Genomic DNA, 13,104 nt, shown 5'->3' on the forward strand with positions numbered 1-13,104 from the left:
GAGCGAGCGAGCGAGCGCCGCCGCCGTCGGCGACGAGCGATGCCGACGACCCGATTACTGCATGCCCGATGCTGCGCGAGTATCCATCTCGTTGAGAGCTTGCGCCTCCGCACGCAGTCCTCAGTTCTCTTCCCGTCGCGTTCGTCCATTGGCATACCTTTCACGGCTTCTCGATAAATGGCAGAAATTTGAATTGGCCGACTATCGCACTCCATTGTCCCGATAAGTCTTGAAAATCGAACAGCGCACGCCGCATTTTTCTAGGATACCTCTGGCACGTGAGACAGTCATTAATTTTCTTCGACTAACGCGACAGTCTAAATTTTGCAACGCATACCTGTAATATCGTGCACACGCTAATATTAACTCGTTCCTTTCGTCTCTCCTGCCTCAACGAACAGTCTCTTCACGCGACTTTCGTGCACCTGCAATAATAAAGTTAATAAAGTTACAACAGGCTACTTTGATCAAAGTCCGATTGATGCAATCGACCATACATAACCATACTTTGGATTTTGCAATTCGTCGTCTTGACATATTTTTCTGTGACAAACGATTTTAAGAGATATATATTCCATTCAGCTAGCGTAATGAAATATTACGTGTGAAATAAATTATCAGAGACAATCTCAGGTAGAGTGTAAAACCCCATGATGACGTCATCCCAATTTTACTTATATCTGTAAAAAAGACATGGTTAATATTGTCAAACGTCAGGGTTTTTAGCCGTCAAAGCGTCAGTAAATCAGTAAAAGAGTTGAAGAAATGATGACTGAATTATCAACGACTACCTCGATATCAAAAAAATTAACGGGCTAACTTACAGTACATGCAATATTACTTGAGCAATTGAATTGTTAAAGATGCAGAGTAGACGACATATCGTCGGTCCAAATACGCCAAGCGCCTAACAAAAGGTTAAGATGAGAGAGCCAACGATCGTCGCCTTAAAAATCTTCTTCTTTTGTTCTGATACCACGCAAGCACGCACTTCCAAGTCCCAAGCGGGAAACGATTCAATCAGAGGCCTCAGAAATTTTGAAAATCTAACGAACCTCGCGACGTCGCGCCATCTTCGTGGCTTCACCTGAAAGCACTTATCGAACACGTCGATCAACGCCTCGCCGCGAGTATACGTTCTCTGCTTTATCATGCCATAATACTCCACGTCACTGGTCGCGGTTGACCAACGAACGCTAGCGTCTGCTTCGAAATTCCGTACTATTCCAATTACTCGAAAGGCATCAGGCATCGAGTCTTTATAGACACAGCGGGCTTTACGTAAGTTTCGTGACAGACGTCGAGTGTTTGGTCAAAGTATTTTGGATCGCAATCATCTTAATTTTTGAATAATGGGTATCGTGCGGTTAGTACATTCAATGAGGAGTAGAGAAAACAGGCTGTCACGGTATTTGCATGGCATACTATTTCACAAATCGCGATTGAATTATAACGAAAGGTTATATCTTGCAGGTTTGCCGTTAAAGCCACGCTTGTAGGCGGTGTAGTCTACTACAGCGTCCAACAGGGCCTGTGGTCCAAATCTGAGGACAGTGTGCAATTGTATGGAAGGCTCTACAACAGTATTGCACCTTATCTCAAAGACAATATTCCTAAGGAGTTCGTCAACGAGGTATCATTTCAGTTAGCGAGCATTACAACAGTATATTTAGAGTCAAAATGCTTGACTTTCACTCGTTACACATTGTCAAACATTAAATCCCAATTCTATAAATTGTTATATGCAGTTACCACCGTTGCCGAGTACTACCGATCTATCCAACTCAGTTAAGTCATCATGGAACAAAGGAGTCATAGCGAGCATGAAATTTTTGTCCGAGACTCCAACCCATGTGACCAACAGGGTGACAAGTATTTCAGAAGCTATGCAAAGTTATATAGAGCAACAAAGCGTGTCTGAAAAAAGTCAATAGCGTTTTCTAATCCTTTATTGTGGATTTTAGGAATAATTGAAGATTATTCAGCTGTTATTAGCTTTATGCCTGCCACATTAATTTATGCCTATACATTGTTAACGGCTTTTATTCAACTTTTTCATATTACTTTATTATATGTTCAATAAATATATATTTTAGTATAAAAGTCAAATCAATTTTTGCATCGATAATTATTAAATAATCATTATTTAATATTTATTTGACCATTAATAATATCAGTTTGTAGCCAAAATTATCAATTATTTCAAATTATTTGGATTAAATTTAAATTATGTACATACGTGGGTATTTATTTCCTGTCAAATGTTATACAAACTGGCGCCAATTGAATCTCGTTCGACATTTATACGCTTAACTTACATTAACGCGTTTTAACATTAACTTAATTGTTAACATTAATCCACGTTAACGAGACTTTTCTAAGTTTCCTAAAATTCAAAGTGATACGTCGAATTTCTACGTATGGTCAGATACAAAAAGAAAAAGGTTGAAGCGATTAAAAATGCAATTAAATGCAAAAGTTTCATGAGTCGCAGTACATACTGGTCCCCAGAATAGTAATAAGTATCGTATAGTTATATTACCGGAATATTCTTAATTGTAACATTAATATAATCGTAGCAAAGAACTGTCTAGTATAAAAGGAACAATAAGATAACGATAAACGTGCGATAACGAGTCGCAGATGCACTCGCAAAAGCTCGTACAATCTTAAATGCCGACACAAAGAATCTAGTGGCAAAAATAAACTTTGTCTTTCGTCTTTTAACAATAGTATAGTTGATATTTCTCGCAAAGTGATGTAATATTTCAGCGTATAAGAAATCGAGGTTCCTCAATTCTTTAATAGATTAGTTATGCGGGTCCTGCCCGTTTATTATCTTCAAAATTGATCCAATTTCGCAGCTTTCGTAATCACAAATTTGTTCCGACTTTTTTTTTTTTTTTTTTTTTTTTTTAACTTTGCACGTTCTTTTATTAAATAAAAATTATTAATGATCTGAGTTAAAGAATGAGGAATCGAGCGCTGCATATATTACCGCATTTAAGAAGTCCAAACTTTTTAATGTTAACTTTTAAAAACTTTCAAGTAATATTTATATGATATATACCTATCTCCCGTATATATATATATATATTCGTATAATTTATAATCTTTTTTTTTTTTTTTTCTTTGTAAAATCAACGAGTGACTTTGTGGACCAGGGTCCAGCAGTACAAGGCAAAGTATAGTTCACTTCCTGGGCTGCTGAATAATAATAGGGCGCGAACAATGCATCGGCCGTGCATCATGCGTCGGTGTAGGCTTCTCGTGGAAATGTTGCACAGCTTCTGGTGGGAAATCAGCATTCCCTTTAGCCGGAGCACCGCTGATCATTATCGTCTTTGGTGGACTAGAAACATAGAAAATCCTTTTTTTCCTCATCTATGTTTGGAAATAAGATAATAGTTATATTAAATATCGCAATTATATTGATGTGTAAAAAATGTTGATGACAATTAAAAAAATATTAGAGTAATTGATTCTAGCGATACATATGTATAAAGATTTACATTTGACGATGGGGATAGGGCGTTCTCAGTTTCTTTCCGTTACGTGCGATATCTTTATAACGATAACTGTAACGGTGTGATACCTATACAGGTACACATACTTCAATGAACAAATATTTTTACAAATGATATGAAATATCGTTATCGGTCGAACGGTTGGATTAATTGAAACGATTGAATTGAAAAAGTTATCTCGAGAACATATGTTACATGCTTCTGAATTCAGAAGTAAAAGAAAATTGTTTATGTTTATTATTATAATCCTAGAGATTTTATCGAATTTTACACGACGTGGTTAGTCATGAAATTAAACTTAAATCTGCTTTAATTTTTCGACGTTCGGAATAGTCTTCTTTCTCTCGCTCTCTCTCCAAATGTTTTTTCAGATGTAACTCACGTTTATTTTTGATTGCACAACATTGCGTTATATAAATCCGGAGCATCGATAAAGATATTTATCGCCAGAGTGACGTTGCGCAGTAAAGTATTAATCAGCAAAATTGCACGAGTTTTCGTCCCGCAATTCTTTCATTTTACATTTAACAAATATAAAAAGGATATACAACGTTCCACACTTAATATGTAAGTGGAATCAATTTTGTAATTGCGTTGGCTCAAGGGAATTATTCATGTGAATAGAATTATAAGCAGCGGTGATATTATGTAGCTTCAAGAAATTAATAAAAACAAAAAAAAAGTTACGATTGTAAAAGAATGAATCAAGTGCCATTTGTCCACTTGAAGCAGCCGTGATGTGGCGTCTATTCTTTAAATTATTTTCAGTATTAGCTCGATTTTCAATTCCGAGGGTTGCTAAATATTTCTTATGTTGCCTTCTGTAATCCGATGCGAGCCGCCGTTTGCCTTGTTTGTTAACGCCACGAGTAGCCGCTAATTACCAAATCCGTGTCGAGGGACAGGTGTGTGTGTGTGTGTGTTAGTCACGTCGCAATAAGCGCGAGACGTCAGGATCGCAATTTACTTCACCTGCTGGACGGCTTGCTCTCCTCGACGTCTTTGCTTGGCTTCGTCTCGCGCTCGTCCTTCGGCGTCTTGTGCTGCGTTATCCTCATGCCGCCCGCTTTAACTAGGAAAAAGAGACAAAATTAATACAAATATAAATATAAATAAAAAGAAAAAAAGAAAGAAAGAAAGAAAGAAAGAAAGGAGATACTAAAGTAGTGATCGCACGAAAAGACTGAAATTAGGATACGAGCGAAAGGTCGGCCTTGGAAATCGGCAGCGACAGGTGGCACGTCACGGCCACGATCGAATAAAAACGCGGACCTAACCCGTATTCCCGCGTGATTCCTGCAAGGGCGGACGAAACGCGGAAAAGGGAATCGCTAACCAACCTGCTGGAGGATGACCGCCTTTCAGCCTGCACTCGTCCGCGTCGCTCGACATCTCGTCGTCTCTTGTTTGGCGTTTCGATTGAATTCTCGTCGCAATATGTTGCCGTCGTCAACGCGGCACTAACTGCGTCTTTCTCTGCCTCGCCGATAGCGGCATTCAATTCCTCCTATGCGTCGTGCTGCCAAGAACGCGAACGGCGAAAAGGAAACGGAGGGGAGCAGTGGGAGGGAGAGAAGTTCCCACACGTACGTTTAGACTCTCTCATGAGTCATGACGCCTCTTCGAATGCACGATGACAATCTGTGTAGAAACGTTAATGAGCGATATTAGTAAGAATTTAATATGTAAATTCATCAAACTTTTTTTTTTTTTATCAATTTTATCTACAATTATGTATTTTGTTTTAATTAAGAGATAACTTTTTTTGCGATTAAATATTTATATTAAAATAACATATATATTTAATTACCGTATCATTTCTGAAAAATTGTCCTTTAACAGTGGTTCAGAAACTATATAAAATCTAAATAATGTATTAATATTTACTAAATATTGAATAAATAAACATTACGCAATAATATTCAACAAAATTGCACAGCAGCAAGAAAATGTTGAATTTATGATTTATTATAAATTACACAGATAGAAATAATTACGTTTTATTGCATAAACGATTAATCTGCACATACATGGTATATTTAATAATTAAGTCTAGGAAGAGGTGCTCGCGACTGCTGGTTTCTCAGCGTGGTACGCATAATGCAAGTCCTTGGAATCTTCGTCTGAGATGTGTACCCAGCCGGTTGATTTCATGTGATATACTATAAAATTAAATGTATAATAAAAAAAATGTGATATTACACAAGATACTTAAATATTTCTCATTACTTTATACCAACCTCTTATGATACCACCGGAATAGGCGTCTCTGTGTGTGGCATGATAGATTGATCTTCTTCCAAGTTCATAGGCCTCTTCGTCAGTCAAGTCCCATCGATAACCTGAATCCAGAACACCAAACGCGAATACAGATCCGGAACCAACGCTGAAAACCTTTCCTGGGGTACGAGTACCTTCCGAATCGACATAATAAAGTCCAGGACCGCGTTTGTCCCATCCAGCCAGCATCATACCTACAAAATTATGAATTTTTGCATGCCCCACGCATTCAAAATGTAAGCTTTATTCGTCATCTTACCAATACTTAGTCCCATTCCTTTGAAATTATAAATCATATTCGACAAAAGTTTACTCGCAGCCGCGATGGAGATACGCTCTCTGTTTCTGAGTTCATACATGCGGCACTGCCTTGCCAAAACTCGATCCCAGTAGACGCAATCGGCAGCACCACCAGCTAAAGTGCCAAGCAGATAATCATTGATTTCTACTATCTTTTTCATGGTAGATGAACCTAAAGGACAAAGCAAAAGTCGATTAGTTGTAATGAAAAATGAAAAAACTGTATAATTTATTAATGTGTCGTTATATATATATATATATATATATATATATATAGAGTATTTCACCAATGAATTGTCCTCCTGTTGCACGTGAATCCACTGCCAGGACGATTCCACCCTGATATCGAAAGCCTAAAGTTGTGGTTCCATGATCAAATTTAATCTTTAGATTTTTCCCAGTGTCATCAGTGCCCTGAGCTATACGGCCAAGAGTTTCAGCTGGCTGTATACGGTACAGAAAAACACGAGTAAAGGATCGAAAGAATTTTTAACCTTTTTCAAATAACCTATAAATATTTGTATAGTTGAAAAGACAAAAAAATCGTAAAATATTCAGAGAATGTAATTGTTATCAATATTAGAGTAACGTTATTAATAGCTGCTACGACTTGACGTTAATTCGAAAAATTATAACTAATTTGTGAGCTGTAAAAGTACATCTGATTTGCATGATGTTGCAAATTTGAATTAAAATTGTATTCGCAGGCTTACGTTTACGAATGGTGGTACTGCCAATTGAAGATTGTTGACGAAATTCTTAGTATACGACTCCACTTCGCTGGCAATTTTGTCTTTTTCCTGTGAATAGCCAAAATCGACGGCGGAGTTGATGCCACAAACCTCAGCGAGCGCCATTTTTAATAAAATGGTATAGTCTGTTGACCGTCGAAGTCGACTGCTTGTATATTATATAGTGCATAGTGCTTGTCATCGTCTATAGTTTTGACAGCTTCCAACAGAGAGCGCTCGATTGACAGTTTAAGAAAAAAAAGCTTACGAGAGTTTGGTCTTTTTTTCTTTTTCTAACATTTTATTTAATAAGTAAAAAAAAAAAAAAAGTATAAAAAAGGCTGTTTTATATTTAATAATTTTCGGTAATAAACTATCGATGTATGTTTCTCTTACATAATACTTTAGCACTGCTCAGTTCTTTTAATTTAATTAAAAAATACATTTATCAGTTACATTTACTTCTGAGAATCAATTCAATGTACTACTTATATTGTGGAAAAGCGATAACGACGAATTCTATTTAATTAAACACGGCTTTTTAGAAATATAATTAAGATTAAGTCATGAATTTATAGATTGCAGATAGGAACGTAAAAAATATATTTTTTAAGATAAGTCAAAGAATAATTCTTTAATAACACGAACTAAATATTTAATTTTTGCAGTCTCTCCTGAATCTTTTTATATGGAACCGAAGTTACAACAGAAATTGGGTCTCTCTAGAAAGCAATAAGCTCGCAGATTCGAAGAAGTAGTAGAGAGTTTAAAAGCTCTGCTGATTCCTTTGCAGCCACGCAGATAATTTCCATAAGGATTCCAAAAAAGGAAAAAAGAAAAAGAAAGAAATAAGCAGAACATGTTTATATTACTGGCACCTGGAGCGTCAAGCGCTCGTCTGGAATACCAATGAGAACGGCCGATAATCTTTTCGAGGGTCATCCGCGCGAGAATTCGTCGACCACGCACGGCCCCGCGAACCAGACGGACGGCATATACGTGCCTCTATCGCGGTCGTATTTTTCTTATTTGTATTCCGCGGGGGAGAAACACGGTAGGGCCGCTATCGGTGGAGAAATCATAAAAAAGCTGTGCAGATAAGGCACGCTCACCTTGGCGCATCACTCGAGCAGCCCTATAAAAGAGACGGACGCAACTCGACATCCGATCAAACGGTATCGAAATGTCGCGTCTGATCGTCGTCGCCCTCGCGGTTCTAGGCCTCCTGCAGCAGGCGGCTGCTGCCATCGACTTGTCGCAGTCGAAAAACATTCAAATCGACTTTACCCAGGATGACATCGTCCCAAAAACGGCGGTGGTGAGCCAATAAATTAATTACACGCTTCCTGAGCATTGTCTAATCTGCAAACATACGTGCAAATAATTCAATTAGCGGCACACGTTCAAGATTTCAAAATAAAGTTATAAAGCCTAATTTTTTTTTTTTTTTTTTCTATAATTAATATACAGAAGTCTGACACAAGAAGACGCCAAGTTTTGTTGAAAAATTAGAATTTGCATTGATTGTGAGATATAATCCATATCACATGTTTAATTTTTGGTAACAAAGAAAATTATCACTTACACAGTCATTGTTATTATCAGTTTTTAGAATGCAAGATAATCTAGACACTTATGGTTTATCTACAAATTGCATATAAATTAATCCAAGTATTATTAAATTCTATAGATACATATGAAGAGCACTCTTACAAGTCTTTTTGCGTGAGAAAGAAAAATCTATATTTTATCATATTTTATTATTACAGAAAAGTCTTATGCCTGAGAAACATGCTGCCTCAGGATTCATTGGAAATTTTGAAGTTGGAACAAGATACGCCGACGAAACGATCTTCAATCGAGACCTCGTGTTTAACAATCCAACAAACACTGTTCAATCATCTACCTTAACGATAAATATCAACAATGGTAAGAAAATATTCACAGATATGAATCAATTTTATAATTATTAAGTATCAAGTTAAATTTTTTATCCATTGGTTTTAAATGTTTTCTCTTGTACAGGAATTATCCATTATTTGAACGTGGAGAACAAGAGTGGTAGCTATGCAGTAATATGCGGCGAACCGGGTAATATTGGATCCTACAGAGCCAACATCAACATTCGTGCTGGTCCTAACACGAAATCCTACCTCACGTTAATCGTAGCAGCGCATTAAACGATGCATTTATATGCAGCAAACGGCAGTTTTTATGTTTATCATATTTTGCTTGTAACAGAAAAATAAAACAAATTGAGTTTTTTTTCCCATCTCTTACGAGAATTTATTAACTGCAATAAGAAACCTCTGTGTCCTTATTACGTATTCTCGTTCTAAACAAATTCTTCTTTCAACTCTTTTTTTTTTTTTTTTTTTTTTCCAATATAGTATAAACTACTTTCGTTATCAACGTAAAAAAATTTTGTATCAATTAAATGCTTCACTTTATATTGAATTTCTATAGATAAACGTACAAAAATAGCCCTTGAAAGAATAAGATGTGATAAGTATTGCATAATAAGCACGTCATTTGAAAATCATTAAAGCGACTCACGTACCTACGCTTCGGCATTGTCATGCGTTACAAATGCAAATGTCCTGAACCCCATTTATATGATATTACACCAACAACATTTCTCCGTCAACTCAAACCAAAACAAGTTTTTGCTTAAAAGAGGTATTAAATGAGTCTAGGGTGCAAATATCTTGTATAGAAAATTTAGATTGTAGGTCGTAAGACCGAATAAATTTTATTTTCTAAATAAAAAAAATTATTGCAACATTTCCATTTGATACCTTGCTGATATACCTACTACACTCGTATAGAAATTCCTAAGTGAAATCGGACATTGTCAAATTTAATCTTTTTTTTTTTTCTTTCTTTTCTTTTACGATTATTAGATTCAACAGCAGACTAATCGAAGATTAGATTAAAATTATATATCATATCGCAACATTATATGCTCAGCTACAGAAACTTTGTTTCTTTCTGTTACCAATAAAAAAGGAATTTTATCCCAAAATTAATTTTTATTTCTTTTAGTAATGCTTTTTAATCCTAGAATTATATTTCACATCACAAATTGTCCCTGTGCCTCTACTGCGTCTTCCTATCACTTTTGTTACCTAGCTAACAATAAGTCTCGACTACTGACAGAAGCAGACTCACCTGTCGTTGTAGATTTATTAATAATGCACGGTAGAAGTGTCCAGCAATTTCTTTCTTTCTTTCTTTCTTTCTTTCTTTTTTAGGAATGGTATTTTTTTAGCGGTAGCAAAAAATACTTGCAAGTTGTGCGCCTTCCACGAACCTCCTGAAACTTTCAACAGTTAGATCCGATTCGCCTCTTTATTACGGACATAAAATTTTTTTTTTTCTTACATGCCGCAAAAACGAAAAGAAAAAGAAAAGTAGGAAACTTGAAATACTTACTCGTTTTCGCGCATTCTCGCATTAGAATTTATACATCGCACTCTTTCACAAATGAACAAAATAATAGTAGAGCATATGCCTGTTGGTTGCTGAAATATTCACGACGGTGTAGGTCTATGATGTTTCAAGTATGGTGTTGAAAGCATGCGTAATAATAATATTCAAAAAGTAGGGATAACACCGTAAAACGACGAAGGAAAAGGCAGTAACCCTTTGGCCAATGGATCGTTCAAACGCATATAACGGTGTTCTTTTTCGTTATCAGTTAAAATAATAATTAAAAAAAAAAAAAAAAAAAAACGCAGATTTAATATACAAATAATATCACTCGTCATAAAATTTGCAATTATTAATAGTGAATTAATAGCGAATTCAATTGGATGCACTGGTGCGTAATGTACCGATGTACATTAAAATCATTGTACAACCACTAATCTAACTTGAACGTAAAGTAAAATTAAAATATTTTAAGCGACTTTAATATACACCGATGCAGCCTGTGTGCAGCACTAGGGCGTCTAACTGAATTTGCTACAAGTTTATTTGTGAAGAAAAAGAAAGAGCGACATAAATAAAACATTTTTAAACTTTAGCTGAAAACAATTTCTATTAATAATCACATTACAAATATTTCACATTTTATCGCAAAATTTATTTGCTCGCTCGCTCGCTCGCTCGCTCGCTCTCTCTCTTCCTTTCTTTATTTTTCATAATTTTTAATTAATTTTAATCTGTAACCATTCTTATATGAAAATAGTATATACCTAAAAATTTATATATCTCCGTCAATCTTATGTATAATACTTAATTAATTTTTTATTATAAGAGACAAAATTTTTATCAATAAACGTTATAATTGTGTGTTGTATAAACATTACCTATAACTTTCAGGATTTATTATAAAATTATTTAAAAAACACCTATAGTTTTATAGTGTAAAGTGGATTCAATTGAACAGAAATATGTCAAGCTTACAGTGTAACGTGATGTTCAAAGAATTCAAACATATTTAATTAATTGATTTATATTCACAGATTTACAATGGGCGATTGGTCTGACCCGTTACTTATTGAAAACTCTCGGATTGTGGCCGGAAAAGCTAAAGAATCGGCGTGAAGATTTGTTATCGAAGCTTAGCTTGTTATTTAATATGTTTATTGTGATTTTCGTATTAACAATACCAGCTTTAACAGCGCTGAAGAAAGTATGGGGCGATATGGAATTGATGATAGATAATTTACAATATACTTTGCCTCTTTTAATATCAATACTAAAAGTTTTCACGATATGGTATAACAAAGAAGGTACCTGATCGTTTAAGGAAAATCTCTCTCTTCTATATTATTTGATTAAGCTTATATATTTATTAAAGATGTATAATTTTCTTAGCGTTATCGCCGTTGATTGACATGATCATAGAAGATTGGATGAAAACAAAAATGAAAGAAGAACGAAATGTCATGTTAAAGCAAGCCAAAATCGTCCGTTTGGTAACTGTGTGTGGAGTATTCATGATCCTTGGTTTAGTGACGATAGTATTCAGTGCCTTCTTTTATGGTCAAATGATTAATTACACAACGAATCTTACCGATCTGATTGGAAAACCTTTGCCAATCCCAACTTATTATTTGTACGATATATCAAGTAGCCCGAAATACGAAATAACGTATTTAATACAACTGATAGGGCTAATCGCATGTGGTCTCTATTACACCGCTATTGATAATCTTCTTGTATTTTTGGTCTTACATATATGCGGCCAGATAGAAAATCTGCATCTGAGATTACTAAATTTGAGGGCAGAATCAAATTTTAAAGTAATCTTAAAGCACAACGTGAAAGACCACATTCGTTTGATCAGGTTCTTAAACTGAAAATGTTCACAAGTTGTGTGTCAAACAAATAACCGGGCTTAATTTTTTTTTTTTTTTTTACCAATATGCTTAAAGATTTATCACTATAATCAGATTCTATATAAATGTTTTATATCACTGCGTACATGACATTTTTTTCTAATTTGCAGATCTACAGAGATTGTTGACGATACATTCAATTTAATGATACTCGGCTTGTTATTCTTGTTTGGCATATTATTTTGTCTTCACGGATTTCTAATAATTAATGTAAATCAAAATAGCAGAATGTTATTTTAACTAAATGTCACAAATTCTTAGCTAACATTACTTTTCGTTAATTAACATCAATTTTAACACAATGATTTTAGAATAAAATTATTTTTAATAATATGTAATTAATATATTAATTTAGGTAATTAAAATTCAAAGTGATTCTTTGTCAACTGTGAACTGCATTTGGTACATCTCTTCAAGTGTGTGTGTTTTAATGCATACGGGTATTTATTGTGCGGGTGGCGAATTTCTCGTAACTCAAGTAATGCTTTTTTCTTTTTAAATAACGATTAAGCGCGAATCAGTTAATTCTGTGACTAATGTATGTTTTTTGTAGTCTGAAAAAATATTTTACGCCGCATATGAATATTCGTGGTACAATTTGGAACCAAAGGTAGCTAAAGAATTGATATTAATCATGCTCCGTGCAAAGAAACCGCTTAATATTACGGCAGGAAAAACATTTCCGATGACAATGTCAACGTTTTGCAATGTAAGTTGTATAGAGCACTAAAAATGTACAAAAACTTTTTTCTTAATAATATACATATTTCTTTCAAGTTTTTAATTTACCGTTAAATAATATTTATTCACCATTAAAAAATATAATGTTTTAGTTGCTAAAGACATCGGCAGGCTATGTATCCGTGTTATTTGCCAATAACAATTAACAACATAAATTATTTGGATTATTTAATATGA

At 34.8% G+C, this 13,104-nt stretch overlaps 5 protein-coding genes across 6 annotated transcripts; 3 read left to right on the forward strand and 2 right to left on the reverse strand.

The window, feature by feature from the left end:
- Positions 1 to 1,210: 1,210 nt before the first annotated feature.
- Positions 1,211 to 2,689, forward strand: LOC139111308 (MICOS complex subunit MIC13 homolog QIL1). Of its 2 annotated transcripts, none has more exons than XM_070671502.1 (3): positions 1,211 to 1,366; positions 1,474 to 1,633; positions 1,749 to 2,689. In XM_070671502.1, the coding sequence occupies exons 1-3, from the start codon at positions 1,353 to 1,355 to the stop codon at positions 1,932 to 1,934; spliced, it is 360 nt and encodes a 119-aa protein (XP_070527603.1). In that variant the 5' UTR covers positions 1,211 to 1,352; the 3' UTR covers positions 1,935 to 2,689. The 2 variants fall into 2 exon arrangements, with proteins under 2 accessions (XP_070527603.1, XP_070527602.1); XM_070671501.1 differs by having other exon boundaries at positions 1,212 to 1,408.
- A 413-nt stretch (positions 2,690 to 3,102) lies between these two features.
- On the reverse strand, positions 3,103 to 5,065 carry LOC139111312 (death-associated protein 1). The gene is made up of 3 exons (XM_070671507.1): positions 4,868 to 5,065; positions 4,500 to 4,599; positions 3,103 to 3,352 (listed from the first exon to the last, which is right to left on the reverse strand). The coding sequence occupies exons 1-3, from the start codon at positions 4,917 to 4,919 to the stop codon at positions 3,193 to 3,195; spliced, it is 312 nt and encodes a 103-aa protein (XP_070527608.1). The 5' UTR covers positions 4,920 to 5,065; the 3' UTR covers positions 3,103 to 3,192.
- A 408-nt stretch (positions 5,066 to 5,473) lies between these two features.
- Prosbeta5 (Proteasome beta5 subunit) lies at positions 5,474 to 7,049 on the reverse strand. Its single transcript, XM_070671484.1, has 5 exons — positions 6,821 to 7,049; positions 6,395 to 6,551; positions 6,067 to 6,279; positions 5,768 to 6,001; positions 5,474 to 5,689 (listed from the first exon to the last, which is right to left on the reverse strand). Exons 1-5 carry the CDS (start codon positions 6,962 to 6,964, stop codon positions 5,580 to 5,582), a joined length of 858 nt encoding a protein of 285 aa, XP_070527585.1. The 5' UTR covers positions 6,965 to 7,049; the 3' UTR covers positions 5,474 to 5,579.
- A 938-nt stretch (positions 7,050 to 7,987) lies between these two features.
- On the forward strand, positions 7,988 to 9,110 carry LOC139111306 (uncharacterized). Its single transcript, XM_070671499.1, has 3 exons — positions 7,988 to 8,156; positions 8,608 to 8,767; positions 8,864 to 9,110. The coding sequence occupies exons 1-3, from the start codon at positions 8,022 to 8,024 to the stop codon at positions 9,016 to 9,018; spliced, it is 450 nt and encodes a 149-aa protein (XP_070527600.1). The 5' UTR covers positions 7,988 to 8,021; the 3' UTR covers positions 9,019 to 9,110.
- A 2,383-nt stretch (positions 9,111 to 11,493) lies between these two features.
- LOC139111297 (odorant receptor 13a-like) lies at positions 11,494 to 13,097 on the forward strand. Its single transcript, XM_070671474.1, has 6 exons — positions 11,494 to 11,577; positions 11,663 to 12,134; positions 12,297 to 12,396; positions 12,542 to 12,664; positions 12,740 to 12,895; positions 13,020 to 13,097. The coding sequence occupies exons 1-6, from the start codon at positions 11,499 to 11,501 to the stop codon at positions 13,071 to 13,073; spliced, it is 984 nt and encodes a 327-aa protein (XP_070527575.1). The 5' UTR covers positions 11,494 to 11,498; the 3' UTR covers positions 13,074 to 13,097.
- The last annotated feature ends 7 nt before the right edge of the window (positions 13,098 to 13,104 follow it).

This window comes from Cardiocondyla obscurior, linkage group LG23 (assembly GCF_019399895.1).
Source record: "Cardiocondyla obscurior isolate alpha-2009 linkage group LG23, Cobs3.1, whole genome shotgun sequence".
Classification (NCBI taxonomy): domain Eukaryota; kingdom Metazoa; phylum Arthropoda; class Insecta; order Hymenoptera; family Formicidae; genus Cardiocondyla; species Cardiocondyla obscurior.

Bases quoted from the DNA above. Each gene is read 5' to 3' on its own strand.
- Prosbeta5 (XM_070671484.1), bottom strand. From the start codon at position 6,964: ATGGCGCTCGCTGAGGTTTGTGGCATCAACTCCGCCGTCGATTTTGGC. The intron at 6,552-6,820 runs GTAAGCCTGCGA...TACCGTATACAG, and splicing joins CAGTACCACCATTCGTAAAC to CCAGCTGAAACTCTTGGCCG. The intron at 5,690-5,767 runs GTTGGTATAAAG...TTAATTTTATAG, and splicing joins TTCCGGTGGTATCATAAGAG to TATATCACATGAAATCAACC.
- LOC139111312 (XM_070671507.1), bottom strand. From the start codon at position 4,919: ATGTCGAGCGACGCGGACGAGTGCAGGCTGAAAGGCGGTCATCCTCCA. The intron at 4,600-4,867 runs GTTGGTTAGCGA...TCTTTTTCCTAG, and splicing joins AGGCGGTCATCCTCCAGCAG to TTAAAGCGGGCGGCATGAGG. The intron at 3,353-4,499 runs GTGAAGTAAATT...CTATGTTTCTAG, and splicing joins GAGAGCAAGCCGTCCAGCAG to TCCACCAAAGACGATAATGA.
- LOC139111297 (XM_070671474.1), top strand. From the start codon at position 11,499: ATGATAGATAATTTACAATATACTTTGCCTCTTTTAATATCAATACTA. The intron at 12,135-12,296 runs GTTCTTAAACTG...TCTAATTTGCAG, and splicing joins GACCACATTCGTTTGATCAG to ATCTACAGAGATTGTTGACG. The intron at 12,397-12,541 runs GTAAATCAAAAT...ATATTAATTTAG, and splicing joins ACGGATTTCTAATAATTAAT to GTAATTAAAATTCAAAGTGA.
- LOC139111306 (XM_070671499.1), top strand. From the start codon at position 8,022: ATGTCGCGTCTGATCGTCGTCGCCCTCGCGGTTCTAGGCCTCCTGCAG. The intron at 8,157-8,607 runs GTGAGCCAATAA...TTATTATTACAG, and splicing joins TCGTCCCAAAAACGGCGGTG to AAAAGTCTTATGCCTGAGAA. The intron at 8,768-8,863 runs GTAAGAAAATAT...TCTCTTGTACAG, and splicing joins AACGATAAATATCAACAATG to GAATTATCCATTATTTGAAC.
- LOC139111308 (XM_070671501.1), top strand. From the start codon at position 1,353: ATGGGTATCGTGCGGTTAGTACATTCAATGAGGAGTAGAGAAAACAGG. The intron at 1,409-1,473 runs GTATTTGCATGG...TATATCTTGCAG, and splicing joins AGAGAAAACAGGCTGTCACG to GTTTGCCGTTAAAGCCACGC. The intron at 1,634-1,748 runs GTATCATTTCAG...TGTTATATGCAG, and splicing joins CTAAGGAGTTCGTCAACGAG to TTACCACCGTTGCCGAGTAC.